The sequence below is a fragment of the Lissotriton helveticus genome, chromosome 10 (assembly GCF_964261635.1).
Source record: "Lissotriton helveticus chromosome 10, aLisHel1.1, whole genome shotgun sequence".
Classification (NCBI taxonomy): Eukaryota; Metazoa; Chordata; class Amphibia; order Caudata; family Salamandridae; genus Lissotriton; species Lissotriton helveticus.
Window position 1 is genome coordinate 922,815,474 of NC_136071.1, and position 21,726 is coordinate 922,837,199.

The window sequence follows — 21,726 nt, forward strand, 5'->3', positions numbered from 1 at the left end:
TTCAAAACTTTACTCAAAGCCCTCATCCTTGAGTGCACCTGTACGGGAAGAACATAGCACCCCCCTGTGGACCTAATGAACTGTATCGTATTTGCAATGCTCATAAGTTGACCAGTTGTGGATTCTGCCTTCGCGGTTAAGGCACACTGTTGTACCTGATGTGAAGCGCTCTGATACCCTTGGGTCCAGCTAGCACTATACAAAACTTATAATAAATAAATAAAAATAAATAATCGGCTTGCACTTGATGCCGTCGGAAGTCCTTGTTGCAACTTAATCGCTGACCGAGTGCCGAGATCCGCTTTACACAGATGTGTATTCCTTGTGCCACGACCCGACATAGGTACATCCAGCATTAAATATAAACATCCGACCGAGCGCCCGTGGCTGAAGTGCCGCATGGGGACGGGAGATGGAGTTGGCGAGGGGTGCAATCTCCCCCTCTTGTGCGCCCCGTTGAGCCCTGCATCTGCCCACGGGAGGTTCCTGCTTCCAGGGCCTGAGAAAATGTGGGACTCCAAGTCTGGAGCAGCTGTGTCCACTGAGGGTGAGTGACCTGCCAAACCATTTCTGACGCTGCTCCCATAGTTCACTGGCTGGCACTGAGGGGAAGCATGAGACCTGAACTGGGACAATAGCATCTTATAGGAAGAGTTAACAGCAATCACATTTGCCCACAGGCTAAACAGGGAATGACTGCGCGCCACAAAACACAGTGGTGATGGCGCTGAATTAGGGGCAAATCTGCTTGTCTTTGTCGATAGAAACGGACATATAAGTGCTGCGGGGAAGCGGTGGCCCCTGGTTATGGAGCTGGACCTAACACTCTGGATATCATCTCAAGCTGAGGAAAGAAGTGGTGCTCCCTATTTGCCCTCCAATCCATAGCCGATTCCCAACTTTTTGACACAGGGTACCGCAGATTGACGTGGGAAGAAGGGCTCTCGGTGCAATTACGGTGTCCGTGGTAATACAATTGTGGATATCTGCTCCAGAGTCATGCTAGATACCCTGTCAAGGAGCCAAATCTGGGGCTTCCGAAAAAAGTGGTGCGGCCAATCGAACTCGGACCCTTGTCTTGATCATAGGCTACCAGCATCCAAACTTGCTGACCCACTTCTACACAGAAGCTCCCACTCACTCACCCTAGGGGTAAAACATGGGGAAAAATTACGCAAAACAATCTAAACTATCATTTCAAAACAAAAGAGTTACTTGAAATGCTGAAGGTAGAACAGAACAAGACACAGAGATAACACCAAATGACTCACTAGTTAGACAGGAAGATGATTTACGGAGCATTTTACTTGAGGTTAAGACCAGTATCAAAGCCATTGACAATAAACTAGACAAGATGTCTGCTCAACTTGAATAAGAACGGAAGCGCGTGGACACCCATGAAACTCGCCTAGACCAACTTGAGAACAGAATGAGAGATGCGCATGACTATCAGGTGTAATCGAAAGAGCACTTGTTGAACACGGAGAAAGTATTAAACAACATTGAAGCTCAGAATGAAGATCTCAAAGCTCGCTCGAGAAGAAATAACATCCGCATCACTGGCATTCTCCAATTGAGAATCGCAAATTGAGAATGTCTTCCCATTTATTCCTATGGGCCTCTAGGCCCATAGGAATGAATGGGGAGGTATTCCTTAATTGCGAATTGCAATTTGTGATTTGCAATTAAGGAATATGTAGGATTCGTAAAATTATTTGCAAATCCGACATTCATAGCATTTTGCGATTCTCAAATAGCGATTCTCTAAAAATTGCTATTTGAGAATCGCAAAATGTAACTTTCATACATATGGCCCTAAATTTGCTAAATGGCCATTGTAGAAAGTAAGTAATACCTGCAAGTGCCAGGCCAATTTTATGCTCAGTAATAAGCAGGTCTTTGACAACTAAAAAAAGACCTCAAACTTCTCCTGCTCAACAAATACTGGGGTCCTTAAATCCTCCCTTGGGCACTCATCCCACCCTGACCTCCTACTGTTCTCCTACCCCTCTCTCATCTCCCTTCGGCCACTAACTCCTCCTCCCAGTCTTTCCCATAGGTCCTGCCTCTTCCTACTTGGTATTGCCTTAACCTCCTCCCTCCTTAGACTCCCCCATTTCCCATACCCTTCCCCCCTCTTCTCCATCCTGTCCCTCCCACCCTAAGCTAATCTCTCAGGACTTGATGTAGCCCATTGCAATTCATGTAATTTGATTGTGTAAAAATAGAGCTGTTTTTACTTTCTAGTTGGGTTTTGAATTCCCACCTCATTGTAATTATGTTACATTCAATTAATTTGTCCATGTACAGCTGTTTGATATCGCCTTAAATACCCCCCTCCCTAAGCCTCTCCCCATTCCCATACATTACCTACCTCTTTTCCATCCTTTCCCTCTTCCACTAGCCTTTTCTCTCATGACTTGCGGTAACCCTTTGCAAAGTTGTGTAATTAGATTGTGTAATATTTAAACTGGTTTCTACCGTTTTTATTGGCTTTTGAATACTACCTCATTGTAAATTTTGCTATTCTGCAATGAATACCCATGTAAAGCGCTCTAATACCCTCGGGTCGAGCCAGCGCTATATAAAACATTTAAAATAAATAATTAAATAAAACTACCACAGATGGTAATGAAAATATGAATGTCTGTGTCCACCTGTCGGTCAAAGAATAAATTGCTTTCAAAGATGCCCCCAAGGTTTCACCTTGTCTGCACAGGTATAGGGGCAGTTGGCCTACGGTCTCGCCTATAAAACCGGTAATTTTTCCCACATGGATAGGTATATATCTTCCAAACAGTTCAGTCCTCTTTTGAAATCACACTGCAAATCTTATACGATCTGAGTATAATCGGTGTTGAATAGAAATGGCCACCTATGAGCAGAGTTAAGGGAAACACGTAAGTGTTTATAAACAAGGAGACAAGGCTGAACTTTGACAAACTCCTCCGGTCACTATGAATTAAGATGAAGAAAAATAAATTTGCTTTAGTGACCCATTCCTGAGGGGTAGGACTATCTCCACATGCAAACCAATGAGTATTGCCTTCAGCGTGCAACTGAATAAGTTGTATGATAGCCTGAAATAGCGCTGTAACAATATTACGTATGAGAGACACGATGGGAATTGGGTGGAAATTTATCGGAATGAGACAACCATGGTCATTTTAATGAAGGTAAAGTAATAGCTTAAACAGTTTAGAAAACAACTTATCTGTAAGGAGGCACTAATTGTCACAACTACACTCTAAGCAATTGAGCTGATAACATTGTTTAAGTTATTTTTAAGACAAACTGATAGTGGGCCTGAGGATTCAAAAGGCACTGGTCTTTGAATGACATCAGCAAAAAGATAGAAAATTGTATTTATATATTACAAGCATTGTATTTGCAGTTTAATTTTTAGATAGTATAGTTTATTATGTAAGGGGAATATCTGACAAAATATAGAAAGACATAATGTCGAGGTACAAAAATATCGGAGCATTAATATCGATGTCAACAATATCAACATCCTATCTACAACAAGGTAAGTACACAAATATCCCCAAAAACATTGATATCAAAAATATTGTTTTAAAAAAAATATCGTTTTTTTTAAAATTAAAAATAATATGTAAAATAAATTAAATAATACTTTAAAATATAATAAACATAGGTAAAAATATGTTATGATTTTTACAATTAATAAGTAATATACATAATTTAATAAAAAAAATCAAACATATACATATAATATATATTATATATTCTTACTTAATGATAATTTTTCACAATTATTTTAATAAATTATAAATAATTAAAAATATTATACATTACAAATTCATCTATAAAATATTAACATAAATCAAAATTAAATAATGATGTATAACAAATTAAAAAATGAAATTGACTTTTAATATTTTTAAAATAATTATATACTACATTAGCTAAAGCTTTACAAAATATATTACTATAACAGAGGGAATAAAATACTATTATAACTCCAAAAAAAAACAACAGTAAGTAAAATGTTGGATAGCGTAGAGGTAAAAATTACTATTCCCAATTATTAATTAATTAGCAATAATATAATTAACAAAAACAATTAATTAAAATAAATTATTACTTAATTACATTTAAATTACTTCCCACCCTATTCCCCTATAAACCCATAACCCGCTACAGAGCAAAATTATCAACATAATTATCAATTAATCAATTAATTTAAATTAATTACCAATTAATAAAAATTAATTACCAATTAATTTAAATTAATTCATAATTCATGAAAATTAATAATTAATGTAGTATAATGAAATTACTTCCCACCCTATTCCCCTATAAACCCATAACCCGCTAAAGAACATAATTATCAATTAATCTATTAATTACCAATTAATAAAAATTAATTACCAATTAATTCTAATTAATTCATAATTCATAAACATTAATAATTAATGTAGTATAATGAAATTACTTCCTACCCTATTCCCCTATAAACCCCCAACCTGCTACATAAATTAATTACCAATAAATAAAAGTTACTTACTAATTAATTAAAATTAATGTATAATTCCTAAAAATTAATAATTAAATTAGTATATTTAAATTACTTCCCACCTTATTCCCCTATAAACCCACAACCCGCTAAGGTACCAAACTACAAAATGTAATTAAATTACATTTAAAAAAATACATATTAAATACATAATAATATACATAAAAATCGTTATTAGTAACATCGATATTACTAACATCGATATTAGTAACATCGATATTAACTAAATCGATATTACTTACCTTCGAAATTCTGTCCCATTGATATTAAAAATATCGATATTACTTACCTTCTATGTTCTGTCCCTTCAATATTTAAACATCAACTTTATTGTATGTCGATATTTAAAAATAGATATTTTGTCTGCCTACCATGTAAGGGACATGCTATTATTTTCGGTGCCTCCTTCAAATTAACAAGATTTATAACTCAACTACAATAGACTCTTACAGATTTATTGTCGAGTGTCTGAAAGAAGACATCCATAACAATGACAATTACTTAATCATCTAAACTCAGTATTGTGCATCAAAGAGCTGCCCTTCTTGGCGACCTGTCAAACTAACAAACCAGGGGCTGTATTAAACAAAATGCTCTGGAGGCACAATGAGCAAGTGCATGCACTTTCTGCTTCCCATGGGCATTGTGGCACTTGCAGCGCTGGTGTGATATGAAGGAGGCATCCCTCATTTGCATGTGGGTGTGGCCCCATCCAAATTAGTTAACACTTTGCCTCTGTGCTTGCACCATATTAGAGAAGGAGGTATAGAAGCAAAGGATCAGTTAGGAAGCACACTGTATGCCACAAAGAGGTGGCACAAATAGAGGTGGATTGGCCTGAGCTCCCTCGATTTGCACTCCCAGGGAGACTGGGAGCCTATGTCTATGTCTATGCCTGCTGTCTTCAACACAGTAACGTAGCTCGGGTTGGAGATAGCTTTAGTGCACCACTCCCCCTCAGTGCATGTCATCTCCCGGCCCGCCCCAAGACTCCAAGGTAGGAGAAAAATAAAATGATAACAAACGTGGTATATTATCGTTTTTATTTTTTGAGTTTTGCAGCTGCTCCTGCTGGCAGAGGGTGTGGTGTTACTCCGCAATAGTGAAGGAGCCGCCGCTGTGCTTCCTGAGGCTGCCCCTCTAAAAGGGTATAACCTGCCCAGACATGCATCTGCAGTCTCTTCACTAATACTAAAATGTCATAGGGGCACAAAATGTAGACACACAAGCCTGTTGCACCCATGGGGCATTTCTGTGATGCTGCCCCTGGTAGCTAAAGCACAAACAGCAGACAATATCCAGAGAAGTATGTGTTAAGGTCAAACAGTACCAACATTTTTAAAGTAGATAACACAACACAATTAAATTCCCAAGGTTATAGAAACAGGACAAGGACCACTGGAGCTATGAATTTTTAAAATATTAAGGTAAAAGTGCCTAGCAAAAGTAATGCATCATTGAAAACAGCATTTCATAGTAGACCGGGCCTTAGGTGCAATATCAGAACTATCACAATGACACAGACAGAAGTTGGACACACCAAGCAGTCGTACCATTCAAAGATTTTACCTTCAAAGTTAGCCTCTGAAATGGAAGTCAAAATCTTCCACCAGAGCAAGGTCCAAGACTGTGTCCAGTGAGGGACCTTTGAAGTCAGATACATCCTCATCGATCTCCTGTTGACATTGTTGGTTTAGGCACCAAACGTCTTCAGGGAAGTCACAGGATTTCGTGGCTGCAATAGATGCTTTGCTGGTCAGAAAACTTTGCTACTTTACACATGTTCAAGCTTTTACCTTTGGACTTTTTAGAAATCTGAATCCTCCAGTGAGGCATGACTGGATGATGCGGCTTGACTCACCTAGGGTGATACCTTCCTGTGGACACCCTCAGCACATTAGCCCGGTATGCTGGAAGTGGTAAAAATCCATAAAAGCTAAATTTCTGCAACTGGAAAAGGCCATTCCAGTCAATCATACAAGCCTTAGCTCCTCGAGGCAAGTGTGTAGACACCGGATTCCTCTGGTCAGCTGGGCTGACTTGCAGTCAGGAGTCCTTCTGCTTTTTGTGTCCTGAAGCAGGCACATAGGAGGCCAACCACTTGACCAATGGAGAACGGCTCCAGTCCCAGGGTGCCTGCATGAGTCCTTGAATTCTTATATCCTGGACCACTTGTAACAGAAAAAATAACGAGCACCAATTTGGTTGATCTGGAGCAGACCATCCTCTTCTACTCAGTTTTAAAGCTTTTTTAAAATACTTTTCGAAAATATTTTGTATTCATAGTCGAGAATAGCTATCAACTTCTAATTAGCTATACTTTGAGTGCCCCATTCTTTTTGATTGGATTGCAGGGAATCACTTCAATGCTTGTGTATTGTCATGTCATTACAGACTTTCCTCAAGAGAAATAATGACCAGGGAACAAATATCACTATGCTGCCATTGGGCAAGTTCACCATAGGGCTGCTAGGGTTGAGGACCTAAGATCCACCAGGGAAGGGGCAACAACAGTGGCTGGATGACTACACTGATCAGTAAGACGTGATACTGAAGCTACCGCTCCTATTGTCTCTATAGCCCGGTATACTCTGTCCAACGAGGGCAACCACTCAGAGAGAACTAATGGACAAAGAGGCCACAAAATTAGCGATCACACCTCAGGTAGGTATCCTCCATCCTTCTCCCTACCCTGATGGACCTCCCCAAGAGAGAGTGGTCCTGTTGACTCACTGTTATTTTAATGTTTTGCTGTTGCACTGTTCATACCCTACACTTCCCGTATCCCCATGGGTCCTTCTACACATGGGTGTCCTACCCAGTTCCATAAATGTACACTCTCAAGAGCATTAATCATTTTGACTCACCTCCCACATAATGGGCCCCCTCCTCCCACAGGGGCCACAACGCACACCTCGAAAATCCTCTCCCTTATGGTGCAGGGACTGAGTTGACCTGTTATGTGGCGCCAAGTCTGGTGGTATTTCCTACTCCAAGATGTAGACATACTCTTCTTGCAAGAAGCACATTTTCCCAAAAAGAACACAAATGGATGGTCCCCCAGCATACCCCTGCCAGTACTAGGCCTCTCCTTTATCCAAAACAGTGGGAGTAGTTATACTCTCCAAAGCACACCTAAACAGACCTCCTGTGTTGGTAACTAAGGCAGCGGAAGGCCACTACATCAAACTGGCACTTCCCTGGGGCACAACATGTTAAACATATACACCCCTAACATAGCCCATGACTCTTATCTCCACACCCTCTTATCCTGACAGCTTCAGTCTGCCATGGGACAAATAATAGCAGGGGGGATTTCAACCTAGCATGGAATCCTGAGCAAGAAAGGCAATTGAACATGTACTAGGGGGGAAATGTTGGCACTCCTTAAGAAAGAGATCGCTGAATTTGGTCTGATAGATGCCTGGCGACACCAACACCCTGGTGAGTAGGATTACTCCTTCTACTCCCACGTTCATGCCACCTAGTCTCGCATTGACTTCCTTTTTCTCTCTATTTCTAACATCTCTATATCTGACCATGTCTACTTGACCCTGACTCTGAGGAACAGTTCAGCCTCCAGGACAGGGTCAGGACAATGATGCCTCAACCCTCAACTTCTGAGGACCCAGTGAACATACAAACAATGAGTATAGTGATCACTGAATACCACCGCTGAGGATGAATCCCTACATATGCTATGGGACACATTCAAAGCAACAATACAGAGGGGTCTGGTCACCCTAGAAATTGACAAAGCCAGAAGGGCTCACTATGTGTAGAACACGTATATTGGACATTGTGGAGCTTGAAAGACAGATAAGGAAACACCTTCTAGAGCTTCTAAACACAAACTATCCGTTCTTAGGGGCCAATTGCGAGCACATGGGACATATAGAGCAAAATCAACACTTCTAGCCCTGGAAAAAAGTTCATTGACGGTGGAGATAAACTAGGCTCCCTCCTTGCCCATAAAATCAGACTATACAGGGCTAAATCATGTCTCCGCCAGGTCCTTATCCCAGACAGTACCTATATAAAGGGTTAGGCGGTAAGAGGGAAATCTTCCAAAATTCTGGAATTATATGATTGAGGACCACAATGACAGGAGGACATACTAGATTACTTGAACACCTGTGACTGGCCCCCAATTGACGATTAAATTGAGAAGACCCAAAGGCCCCTATTCTGGAGGAGGAGGTGAGACGGGCGCTCCAACTCCTGCCAAATGGGAAATCCCTGGGCCTGGATGGCCTATCCCCGATTTTTTACAAAACATTCCTTGCAGACCTATGACCTCACCTGGCCCTTCTGTTTAAATCCTTCACTGGCAACTGCTATGCATCCATAGTAAACCTTGGTGGGAGTTGACATTTTAACATTCCCTTTGCTTGGGTAAGTACTTTTTAATTCTTACAATTTTTCATCATTTGTATTGGTCTCGTACAATTCCAAATTTTTTATTTGACACCACACATTGCTATAAATTGTCTTACCAATGACGTCCAGGAGCTTCTACCATACTCTCACACAATTGCGTAGGTGTGTTACTGGGAGCTTCTGCCCACGAAGTCTCCCCCACGGGACATTTGGGAGCCATTTGTCGATTGGCTGATTTCAGACGCCGTAGATGACACGTGATGCGAACGGCTTGCGGTTGGGGTCTCTGCCCAGCACTGGCATACTTGTTGTGAGTCACAATGCTAAAAATTATGAAAAGCCACTGCGGTGATTGACTGTTCAAAGGTTTATGGCATAACTGTTTAACAAATTTACCCCTTTGGAGTGGTAGATGCCTGTTTTGCACGCTGGTTCGCTCTATCTCTGTGTTTCAATTGGGCCGGCTGGTCCACCAGTTTGTATTGTACTGCATTTTTTGTGGCTGTTTGTAACTATATGAAAGATAATAAAAACATTTTTTTTTAAAGAAAATGACGTCCAGGAGCCTAGTTCACAACTAGAGACCTGATTCACAAAAAGCCTTTGCACTCGATGCGGAGGCCCCACAGTTGTTGGGGAGTCTCCGCACTATAATAATTCTTATTATAGACATTCTGCCCCGAATGTGGAGACTCCCCCGCAACTGCGGGGTCTCTGCAGTGAGTGCAGATTTCCTTTGTGAATGAGGCCCTGGGATTTCTATTGCCATTTGACCCTCCCATTCCCACTATGCTGACTAAACAACCAAGCAACGCCATTTATAAGACGTTTGGATGTCCTACGCAACAAATTGGGGGATGAGTACTTATGCTTTTCTTTTACTAAACAGGTTTACAATGGACTGAGACCTAACTCTCCCCGCCTGGAAAAATTGTGTGGTGACGTGAGCCCAGGCATGGAAGTGAAGTCATCTGGAAACACGATGCGAATCATTTTTGCAACGGATGGGTCTGTGTCAAATGGAGGCTTCAGAGCAACTTACACTTCATTGGAAGATGCAGGTACTAAATGAGCTAGAATATAAAAGAATCATATTTCTCCTTTGAATTGCAAGGCATTGGAAAGGAGCACTTTCTCCTACATTAACGAACTGGTAGTGGCCACCAAAATGTTATCCAATATAGCCAGGGGTGTAACTCAAAATGATGGGCACCCTGCACAATGTAATGAGGGTCACCTGAGTCTCCCATATCTCTTAAATACTCATTAACCTTGGTCTGAATGGGTCCCCCTTGAAGAGTTGGGGTGCCCCCGGAGGGTTGGGAGCACCCCTGCGCTTCAGGGACTGCAAGGGCCTGGACTGTGCCCCTGAATATAGCCTAGATTAACAGAATCCTAATCATGATGTTTTCTTTCCATTAGAGCGCCAGTGACCTACATGTTATCTTTAAAAACAAAGTACTTCAACTCCATGCATTACCATTTTCTGTGCAAAAACATCATGGGAAAGCGGGGGCTGTGTTCCAGGTCCCCATGAGTTTGTTGGGAGGCAGGGCGTGGTTCTATTTTTAGTCTGCAGATGTTGAGTTGACGCTGAGTGAATTGAAAGGTTAAATGAAGGTCAGTTTTAATAGATTCCAGGCATGCAGAGTCACCTCTGATCCCTGGAGCAGCTTCTGCTTGATTATTCTGTTGCTTTAAGGGCAGACTTGAATAGCCACAGTGCATTATTTCATGCTGCTCTGCATAATTCAGCTTTTGAATAACTCTGTGTATTACACCCGGGTGAGAAATTGGCAAACAGATGTGCGTGGGAATTCTTATCAGGAAAAGATAACAACGGGGGGAATGTTCTCATCGCACAGTGATTTCACCCAGCATCATGTCTGTCGTTGTGATAAGCACACATCAGAACTAGTTTCAGATTTCCCAAAAATTATACTTACAAGAGAATTTAGTTTTGAAACTGAAGTTTTTATTTTATCGTGATACCTGCAGTAAAGATGTACAGTCAGAAAACAAATATGTTCTCATTACTAAAACCATGTTGTCTTTTTATTGACAGAAAGAAATACATTCACAATATGTTAAACTTTCTTTTCTTCTCACCTGTTCTTATTTACTATGTCAAAAGTTAAAGGCAGACCTCAAAATGGAGGACAAGGGCAGGGGAGAAACGCAATGCAAAAAAGATGCAAATAAAATCACGTCTTTGACTTTGATAGGGAAACCCGTCGCAGTATGGAAAAAAATAGCATGTTGTCTTTTCGTGAACTGTTTGTCTCTACATTAAAACTCCTATAGCTTATTAACGTAGGCTCCCGGAGCTCACACAATAACCTGATCACTAACAGCAACCCAAGAAGGTGTGGTGGATGGCAAAAATAATATAAAAATGTTTCTCGAGTTCTGAAATTTCTTTTTATTTTTTGCCCATTTCTTCTCTACCCCCCTCGATCCATTTTGTCCCCCCTAACAACTGCCTGTGGTTGGGGAACGTAGGTTCATGTGTTTGAGAGACTCTATGAGACCAAACAATTTTAAGGCAAATCATTCTTAGCAGTAGTGTGGGGCACGGAAACATTCTGAAATGCCGCTGAGCTGTTGACTAAAGCCCTCGTTCTGATAGGCCCGTAATTGTTGATGCGGCCTGGTAACCCTGTCATCGGACCCATCGGAGATGATGAGGTGTGTGGAGTTACCTTGGAACTGGTGTGAGGAAGCATTGTGGGAACCTAAACCGGAATTACAGATTATTTTTTTACATTTCAAAATACTTTATTGATTTCCATACAAAGAGTAATACTGTTTCAGGGTTAGCAGATCATATATGTAAAGCAAAAATATAACGTGTCTAAAAGCATACACAAGGATATTATTTCTATTAGAGTATCCAGATGCTAACCCAAGTGATTAATAGAGAGAAAAGAAGAGAAGCAAAAAGAAGAGAAAAGAAGAGAAGCAAAAAGAAGAAAAAAGAAAGGCAAAGGAGGAGAAGGAAAAGGAAAATAACGATTAGACTAGCGGTATCATATACATCCTGGGTTCTATGCAGTTGTATTCTGTCCCTAATTCCTTAAAGGATTCTCTGAGCTCAACTGAGGCGTCGTAATGGTAATGGCCGTTAGTGGTTTGCATTTTGTTACAGTGTTTTTGTTTTTCGATATACAGATTTGACAAAAAAGGGAACTGTGTATTGGCCAGATACTCTACGGAAATACTGGGAGTGCAAATATGTGGAATGCATCCAATACCCCACATTGTTATTCTTTAAGGGGAGAGAGCGGGGCGTGGTGTCCTTGTGCTTGTGGCTTCCTACTAAAAATTATGCATCCAACCTTATGCCCACCCATCTTTGGCAAAAACATTCATCCTTGCAGACCAATTATTGAACGCACAGGGGCCTGCTGCTACGGATGACCAAAACTCTGCATATGACTTAGAAAATGTGCTTTGTGGATAACATGACACTACAATGTTTGCTTTTTACTTCTTTGGGTGGATGGCTGTGTTTTGTGGAAGTGGTACCTATACCCTGAATGGGCAGAAGGAGTGACAACGTCATTGCTCTCCCAGTAGGAACTGGACAGAGGAATCCTTCTAAACTCTGATGCATGTACTACTTCAAACAAATTTAATGAAGCTAGAGATTAGGGACAGTGTACTAAAATATACCAAGAATTATAGTTGTGAACCCGCCGTCTGTTTCTGGGTTCCAGTCTCCTCTCCTCTGAGAGTGCTAGAGCAGGCCCTCCAAAGAAGGCATACGGCCCAGTGTGCATTTTGTATTTCAAAAACCATGAATTTAGCTTCACTTCTCTCTAAAATTGTTTGCAAGACCATTTGATTCCATTGGGGCCCGTCATATTCAAATGATAAAATAAGACTTCAGTATGTTCAATATTTTTCTAATGTACCACCAGATATGAAGAAGGGACTGAAGAGATTGAAAAGAGAAATTGTGGTATGTACATACATATTGTCATACTTAAGAAATATGTTTTTGTTTCTGTAGTTTGTGGAAACAATCTTATGAGTGCCACTGGTGGGAATTTCACCTCGCCTGGTTTTAACCGAGTCAACAATTACACAAGCAACCTTAACTGTGAATGGACCATTCAAAATCCTAACATGGACAACTCATCCATCTACATCTCGTTTTCATATTTGCGCCTGGAGTCACACTCAAACTGTCAAAACGACTTTCTAGAGCTCCGACTCGGTAGGTGCAGAAACATTTTGTATGTAAAATTCATTATATAAATGGAGGCAATGATTATGTCACTGTTTAATGCAATATTTGATTTGGTGTAAATATAAGTTGAAAAAGAAAATGTTGACTTTTTTATGTATCAGCCATCTCAGCAAGATAGTACCTACCTCTAATTATCAATGTGTACCTCATTGGGATTGAAAACCAGCGTCATCTTCAGAAATGTGCAAAAACCACTCAACCCAGCTGCAGTTCGTTGGCTTTCCCTCTGCAGCGGGGTCCTCTATGCCTAACATCTTACTGCTACAGTCTCTAAGGCATACAATAACTTTGGTCACCTGCTCATCATCAGACTAGGCCATTCCCATTTCATTTGTGTTGGTGCTGTGTGGTAACAACAGGGATGGAGGTCCCTCTCTCAGAAATATATGAGGCTAAGCCAACATGAATCCTTTCACTTCAGTACTTACAACAGTCATTAGGCTTTGTAAGTGCCACTAGTTTTCACTCACTTTATCCATTCAAGACATATGAATAGGTATATCAGCTGAATCCCAGAACATGGGCACTAAGCAAAATGGTTGAAATACAAATAGGTTATGAGCACTTTTTGAATATGACCGCACTCCCTAGGTAAAAGTCTTTCGCAGAACAGGAAGATTGATCTCAGCTAGTGCACTGCATTACCATGCATTGTGAGGGAGTTCAAAAAGGAGTATTAGATTGACTTACCCATCATTCCAATATAGACCTTGCTTCCATTACTTCTGTACTAAGAGGAGTACCACTAAACTAAGGGGCATTGGATGCTATGTCAAATTTTGCACTCCACTACTGCCATAAATCTGGCGCTCAGGCTGAAAATAGGCTTGGACATTCAACTTTGGAAAATACCAAATATTTTTGGGGGTGTATGTTTCTTCTATGTTCAAAAGTTCCACCATCCAGTTATACAGGGACTCTCTTAGCAGTGTTTTAAAAGAGATTAATCTTCTGAATTAAAGGTACAACTGAGAAGGTGAAGTAGCATACCTGACGTGTGCAATGTCTGTTATGGGTGCCCCATTTCTTCAGCTATGTTTTGTGTGAAAACACTTGAACTTCCCCATTAACTCTGTTGACAATAAGCCTTTGTGAAACCGAGGCTGCATTCATGGATATTGATGGCATTCTCTGCATCATCACTTTGAGGGTGTTTGTTGCATACCTGCATTTTTGGACCAATAATTCTAAGGTTTTTCAATGTCTCTGAAGTTACGGGCGGGAGGTTAGGACATTTCCATTACAACTAATGTGCAAAAGAAATTGTCCACCAGGAGCAACATTCCAGTTAGTTAGGTGACTTCTTCACGCTGCATATTAAACTTTCTGACATTGCTTGTACTATTGAGATCTCATCATGTACACTCTCCTTTTTCGATTCCTAAAAAAATCATTTTGCATTTGCACAATACACATCTTTTGTATTTAATCAGCTTTCAGTGATACTTTCTGTACAAATGATTGAGAAATTAATTACCCATATGTTTTATATATTCCTGTCCAGATGATGCAGACGGGGAACTGATAACACGACTGTGTGGCCGCTCCATGCCTTCCTATCCCCTTGTAATGGCGACTCCCCAGGTTTGGGTTCATTTTGTTACTAATTCCCAAGTGGAGGACCTCGGTTTTGATGCAGATTACATGTTTTCAGGTAAATAGTGCTCAAATAAAGAAACATTTTGCACGTTGACATTCTGTGAAAACAAGTTTTTATCTTACTAATATTATTAGGTTCTACTAGGCCACAATAATCGTAGAAAAACCAGAATGGCTGTTGGTTAGCTGCTTAAAAATTGTGGTAGGACTGTTTAAAAATATCATCCAGACTGGCTCGGTTAAACATTGTGTCAGTATTTAAATGCATGATTCGTTTTCAAGTGGAAAATCAATGGCTAAAAGCAAAGTCAGTGCACTAAATAAAAAAGTCTCTGTGGGAGGAAAACATAGCATCAGATTGGGAATAACCATCTACGGCAGTGTGAGCAAATATTGAGACCAGTGTGCCATAAACATACTCATTGAGAGGGAAATAAGAAATGTCCTTCACATTTTTTGCGGAGTCTTACTGATAATCAAATGAGAGTTAAACAAAGACCTATGTAAATTGATAAATGGTACATTTTCTTCAGGGTTGTGTTGTGTGGCTGGATTATTGGTCTCTGCTGTACACGAGCTAGTCATAAATACCTCCGAATGGCAATATACCCAATTGTGTTAGTTCCGGCATTATTTATTGAATAATTAATTAGGATAATATGCAATTATACATTTTGCAAGATTTATTGAAATACTCCACCAAAGCATCAATATTCTTGCTGAAGTTCTGGAATACATATAATACTGTGACATGGCACTTTACTTCTGCAGAACATCTTTAACCTGCTTGCATGCATGGTTTCCTCGCAGAAAACGAAATGGATAATTTGGGAATTCAGCTAGGTATTCCATAAAGGGTGGTACACTCTTGCCCATTGCACCAGACTAGCAGGCTATTGTTTGCAGTACCCAGTGTATTCCTCTGCAGCTGCAAATACTGCCAGTCACCGTCTCGCCCCGCAGTGGTGAGAGGAGTTCACTTGCACAGAGATGTTCCCCATGTAAATGTGTTCAGTCTTCTTCTAAGCCCTGTTCCAATTCCATAGCAGAATTAAAAACTCTTTAGTGCAAAATACCACATTATTCAAAATGATGACACAATTTTGACAACCTAATTTTCAGAGTTGTGTATTTGGCAACACCCATTTTCTACAACATCCACTGGTATGTATAATGGCACCCCACCATCTTGGTTTAGGTGCCAAATGCTCCTACCCATTCAGGGCAGTGCCACCACACAGCCATGTAATGTTGTTGCTGCCCAGCTGATCAATAGAACACTAGAGAGCAACAAGGCGGATGGATATTACAGCAACAAGGATGATGGTGTTATATATGGGAAAAAGAACTCACCCTGCCTTACATTATCAGGAAATTGCAATTCACTGATGAGTTATATGACCAAATAGAGGAACAATGCTGTCGGCCGAGGTCCTTTATAAAGGTATGGAGTTCAGAGATGACTTCATCAGCCTAACCTTTCCTACAATCCATGTAAATCTTTGGTGTATAGCTGTTTCATATGAAAGAGAGAACACGTTTGCAGACATGATGAATAAAAACAGGATCTCTACTGCAAAAGTAAACGCATCAAAAAAGCTGTTAGACATTTCTTGCAAAACGATATTAGTAGCAGTTTATTACAAGGTGGTTTTTTTTTAACAAAAAAAGAGCAGTAGAAACATGCAGAAATATTCTAACTTTTCTATACCTACCCAAGGGCTGGTAAAAATAAACATGTTGCCATAAATATCTCCTTGTCCATGTACAGCTAGTAAAATAGAGCAGAAGAAAGAAAATCAGTGTTTTGTTTTTGTTCTTTAAAAAGCAGCTTTAATTATGCCTCTGACCTGCCTTTCCCATTGGCTGCTGACTCTGGTAACAGTAATCATTACAACAGTACTCAACTCTAATAGCTTATTACAGTTGAGTTCTGATGTTTCTTTATAATCTGCGACTGGGTGAGTCACAAGTCACTGAATATTTGAGACGTGTTTTTAAACAGGGATTGAACAATCATATCTATTATAATGGGTTACTTGGCCCTATCTATCTACCTTGTAGAGCAAACAGGCTGATGAATTAAATCCTAGGTCACGCCTGAGACAGCATATGAGGTGTTGCTTGCAAAACATTTTGCTAAATCAACGAGGGCTTGGAGCTGGCCCATGGTTTACCATTCATTGACTTCATTATCAGTCTTATTTGCTTCCTCCTGATTGGCCAGCACGTGCCAGTTTCACTTTCACTTTCACTTCTGTGAAGCATGAACCAAGTACTGTTTTCCATTGTTTGATTAGTGTCCTGCTGCTGCTCGTGCTGGGATTGAGTTTTTTTCTCCTCCTTTGTCGCTGTTGTTGCTTGTTCCCCAGCCCCCTCTTGTATTGTTTGCCAGTTGTTGCTTGCCCTTCTTGTGTAATTGCTTGCCCATAGTTGTTGCTCCACCTTCCCGCACCTCCTCATGTGTTGTTGAATGAATGAATGACAATTTGTACCGCGCATACTCACCCAAGGGGCATCAAGGCCCATTGTTTTTTCTTATCCCTACCCCATATGATTTGTTACTTGCCTGTTTTTCCTTGTTCCATCCTTGTTTCTTCCCCTTACCACGATGCTCCCTCCTCCCATCTGTTGTTGTGTGTCCCATCCCACCCACACCTCCCACATCCCAAAACCATATATATATACATATTGACAAAGCCAAATAGCTTTTGTACACTCTTTAGCTATTTGGCTGTATCAATGTGTTTTTAGGCATGTTGTACAGCATTTTGAAGAAAGCAAAAAAATGCTACGAACCAGTGAGCGTTGAACATGTTTTTTCACTTTTCTTTACACTTTCAGCCACTCTACTGAACAACATGGCTAAAAACAATCATTGACAAAGCAATGGATCTGGCATAGGCAAGACATTGGATTTGCCAGTTCTTGTTGTACTTTAGTCTGCACTCTAATTTAATGGACTGATGGCACTAAAGTGGCACAGCTATTTCTCCTTATCTGGGCGTGTGTTGCACAGTAATAGGCCACATTGTTTATTTCTCTTATTCCTTTAAATAAAGGAAACAAAGACGACCTACATACATGGAATGTCTATAGAATAGAAGCACTCTGTTCGGATGTTACCTAATACTATCACTAAGAGCATTATTTACATATTTTAGCATGCTATGCAACCATGCACATTTATTTTGTAAATATGACTAACCCAAGGTAAAATATCAAAATATCTAGCAATTGTCATAGCAATATACTGCAGGTTCTGGATGTTTGCATACCATGTATTTAAGCTTTATTTGTATTGGAAACATGGCCAGCCCTAGCGCAACTAATCGATATTATTCTGCATTTAATTTATAACATTTGCATCTTATGTGAATTCATGTCTTCTTCGGAGGAGTTCGACAGAAATATAATAAAAAATGCAGTTATTTTTTTAAAGAAATACAAAATATATGTTCAGCGAGTCACGAGCATGGAAAACAGATGCAATTTCAAAGGTAAATGCTTTGTTATATCAACATTTGATCATTTCATTTCAGATTGTGGTGGTGTACAGACAGGTGATGGTGGAATTATTACAAGTCCCAATTACCCCGCACCATACAGCGGTCTCAGCCACTGTTCCTGGTTGATCGAAGCACAGGAAGGGCATACAATCACTGTGAGTAGTATAGGCTCAATGAAATTGCGGACATACCTTAAAAACCCAAAATGTCTGTCGTCTTAATCAAATAGAGAACGAACCAGCAGTGGGGTTAACGTTTTGTGGCTCTGGGCTGGGAAATAAAGCCAATTACAAGTCAAAGAAGTGCCAGTTAGCTATGACGTTTTTAATGCATAAATAAATGCACTTCATCTACCTCATGTGTACCCGCACACGATTGCCCAGGGAGCTACAAAAGTATGCTCTGTGGTGGGCCAAGAGCCACATTGATGGGGGTGTAAAGTGGGTGTAGGGGAAGAAGTGAAGTATGTATTTTTGTGTGGGGAGTGAGTAATGGAGGTATTTTGAGAGTTTTATTCCACACCGCGCTCTAAATTAAGCCCCTACTCTCTATAAGAATCATACACGTAGCAATACTGTGTGATGCTGTATCTCAGTCTCTGTCACTCTACCACATCCAGGGGTAAGCCATCCCTGCTTGCTATCAGCACCCTGTACAGAGAAGTAGCTTGACTATTCATTTAGAGTAAAATAGAACTGCTCAATGTGAAACTAGAAAACCTGAAATCAATCCTGGCTTCCCTCTTGACCAAAGCGTGTGATCTTAGGCAGTTGTTTGATTTCGCTTTGCCTCCATTTATTTTATGATGACATGTAAGACCACCTTGAAGCACACGAGTGCAGGATGTTCACTGTATAAAACCTTCTTAAGGGTTTGCTTTCTATAACTATAATGTTGTTCAGGTGTATTACCAATGCAGGCCACCCAGAGGGGCCCACATAACAATTGAGATGACTCTTATTTGACAATTGGCATTGTTGTTAGGATAGGGAGGGAATGAATGTTTCCAACATTCATGTTTGAAAACTATCACTTTTAAAAATACTTCTCAATGCACTGACGGTATCTGATGCACCAAGGTGAAACACTTCTGCATGTTAATGAAAAACACTTTTTTTTTATTTTGAAGAGACTATCATATTTTTACACATTTGGTGCACGATTAAAGTTAAATGCTGCAAGACACCTTCTTTTCTTTTATGACAGTTAACGTGTTAATAAATGCTTGTCTGTTTATTTAACATCTTACTGAAAGTCTGTGCTCTGTCAACTAAACAGCAGTCCAGTGCTGCTGCTCACCAGGGAGATGCATGTAAAGTTCAGGCAGGCCGCAGGCGGCCCATGGGCCGTACATTGCGTATCACTGATCTACCTGAATGCACTGTTCTGCTCACCTGGAAGGCTTGCATATATAACCTATGTTTGGCAACCTTCCTGGATATAGTGCAGCTAAAAGCTGTATGTCCCAAAGTTTGATCCACTGAGGCAGGATGTGCATCTTTTAACCCTACTGATGTTATGGTGCTGGATATCATGAGTCAGAAACGACAACCCTAAAGATCTTTTGTACTGAGATAATGGAAACAATGAAGTCAACATACACCATTCCATTGAGTCCAACGTCAGGGTGCAATGGCAACAAATGAAGCCCTGCTCTGCTGGAAGGGAGCACGGTAAGCGTCTCTGCATAAAGACACATTCAAAGGGTGTCACTGTCATCTGGCTCCACCTGGCTCCTGCCTCCCACAGCTAAGCCAGTGAGCACCGCGAGCTTCTGCTCTCTACGTTGGGCCTGACCTTGGTGGGGAAGGTGGGGGAAGTAGTTGCACTTCCAGGCAGCCTGTAATAAGAGCGGCTGGATGATTAACACCTTAAAAAGCTGGTATTTCTGGGCAAGACTCCTCACCATTTATTTTAGGTCTCACCTACCAGACAGCTTTCAGCTCGATTTCGCGTTATTTTTTGGGGCTTCCCCCAGCTTCAAGCATCTACATTGCTCCCTTGCCCTCCCAGCTCACCCCCTGCTGCTTCCGTTCAATGACTCCTGCTACCCACTCCTCTGTTGCACCTCCCACCCACCATTTACTTTTTGGATAGCCCGGAAGCAAATCACCTGCAGCTGCTCTACGTATTAAATAGTGCTTTTGCACTAATCAGACTTTTTAAAATGTTATTTATAGATCCATCTAGGATTGGTAAATAAAAAATAAAAGGCGCCTGCTTCATTTTGTAGGGGTGCACATGCATCATGAAACCTTGTGCATGCATATGTCAGCACTTAGCTACCATCGCACAAAATGACACAGCCACCAGCAGCAGATGACAGGCCATTGTGCCTTTCTTATTTGTTTGGCTGATGCCGCAAAGCTTCAGTAGATAGCATTGACAATGGCAATAGGTCCAAAAGCAGAGATCTATTGGCTTGATTTCACTTGTGCTGGTTTGCCTGTGGAACAGTCTTATGGAGGGATGTTGCTGTCAATGATGCTATTGGTGAAGTTGCCATGGGGTAGGAGGCATGAGTGGTCCTATTCCTCCTACTGCTTTATTTTTGTCAGTGAAGCACATGGGACAGAGACGTGGTGCACTGCTGCCCCAGTGGTAAAACATCGCCCTCTCCTTGCTTTCCTCACTCCCACATTCGGTGCTGTAACCCCAACTTAAACTATTAGTGGTCACTCAATGCCTCCTCACAGTGAGCAGGGGGCACAATGCAGTTTGCTCTGCTAGACGAGTAGACATGAGATCATGACTCAGGTACATCTGAAAAGCTGTATATGGGGCGCAGGTCTGTAATGAATATGCCTCCTTATTACGCATGCCGTCACCCCGCATGCGATTACAACGCGGTCGTTATAATGACCGCGCTGTAATAGCGCATACCATTACCCCACAATTCATAACAACAACTTGTGGAGGGGGCGCTTGATGTTGGAATAGTATAATTTACCAACTCGAGTCTGTGCGGACAGTAGGGAAGGTGTTGGATTTTTAATCCAACACATTCTTCCCCCTCCGCGAGTCGTTGTTACACCTTGCAGGGTAATGGTATGCATTGTTACAACGCGTCGTTGTAACAACCGTGTTGTAATTGCATGCGGGGTGACAGATTTGTAGTAAGGGCTGTTTACCATCTGTGATATCAGGGGTGGGGAAAGCGTACAGATTAGGATTTAAGTTTCACTTCCACAGCTTGATGGGAGTCTCATGCAGGGATACCTGGAAGCACTTCAGGTCTAGATTAACGTATATTTGACAAAACATTATGTGGATAAGTATACTCAAACAGTAGAGTGTGCGTGCTGCCTGTCAGTTACATAGGCAGAGCTCAATGTATTTTCCAGTATGGGTGCAACAGGGGACAATGTAGATCAGAACCGAGGTCTAATGACAGCTGTTAGTGTGACTGACCTTTTTACCCCAACAAAGATGGCAACCTTACT

At 40.9% G+C, this 21,726-nt stretch overlaps 1 protein-coding gene across 1 annotated transcript in view; it reads left to right on the forward strand.

Moving 5' to 3' along the window:
* Window positions 1–21,726, forward strand: part of CUBN (cubilin) — a 1,583,269-nt gene that overhangs the window by 1,121,378 nt on the left and 440,165 nt on the right. Inside the window, exons 49-52 of the mRNA XM_078663578.1 lie at window positions 9,810–9,981; window positions 12,936–13,142; window positions 14,680–14,829; window positions 18,317–18,438. Coding sequence (XP_078519704.1) covers window positions 9,810–9,981; window positions 12,936–13,142; window positions 14,680–14,829; window positions 18,317–18,438 — 651 coding nt within the window. The remainder of the gene's footprint in view (window positions 1–9,809; window positions 9,982–12,935; window positions 13,143–14,679; window positions 14,830–18,316; window positions 18,439–21,726) is intronic.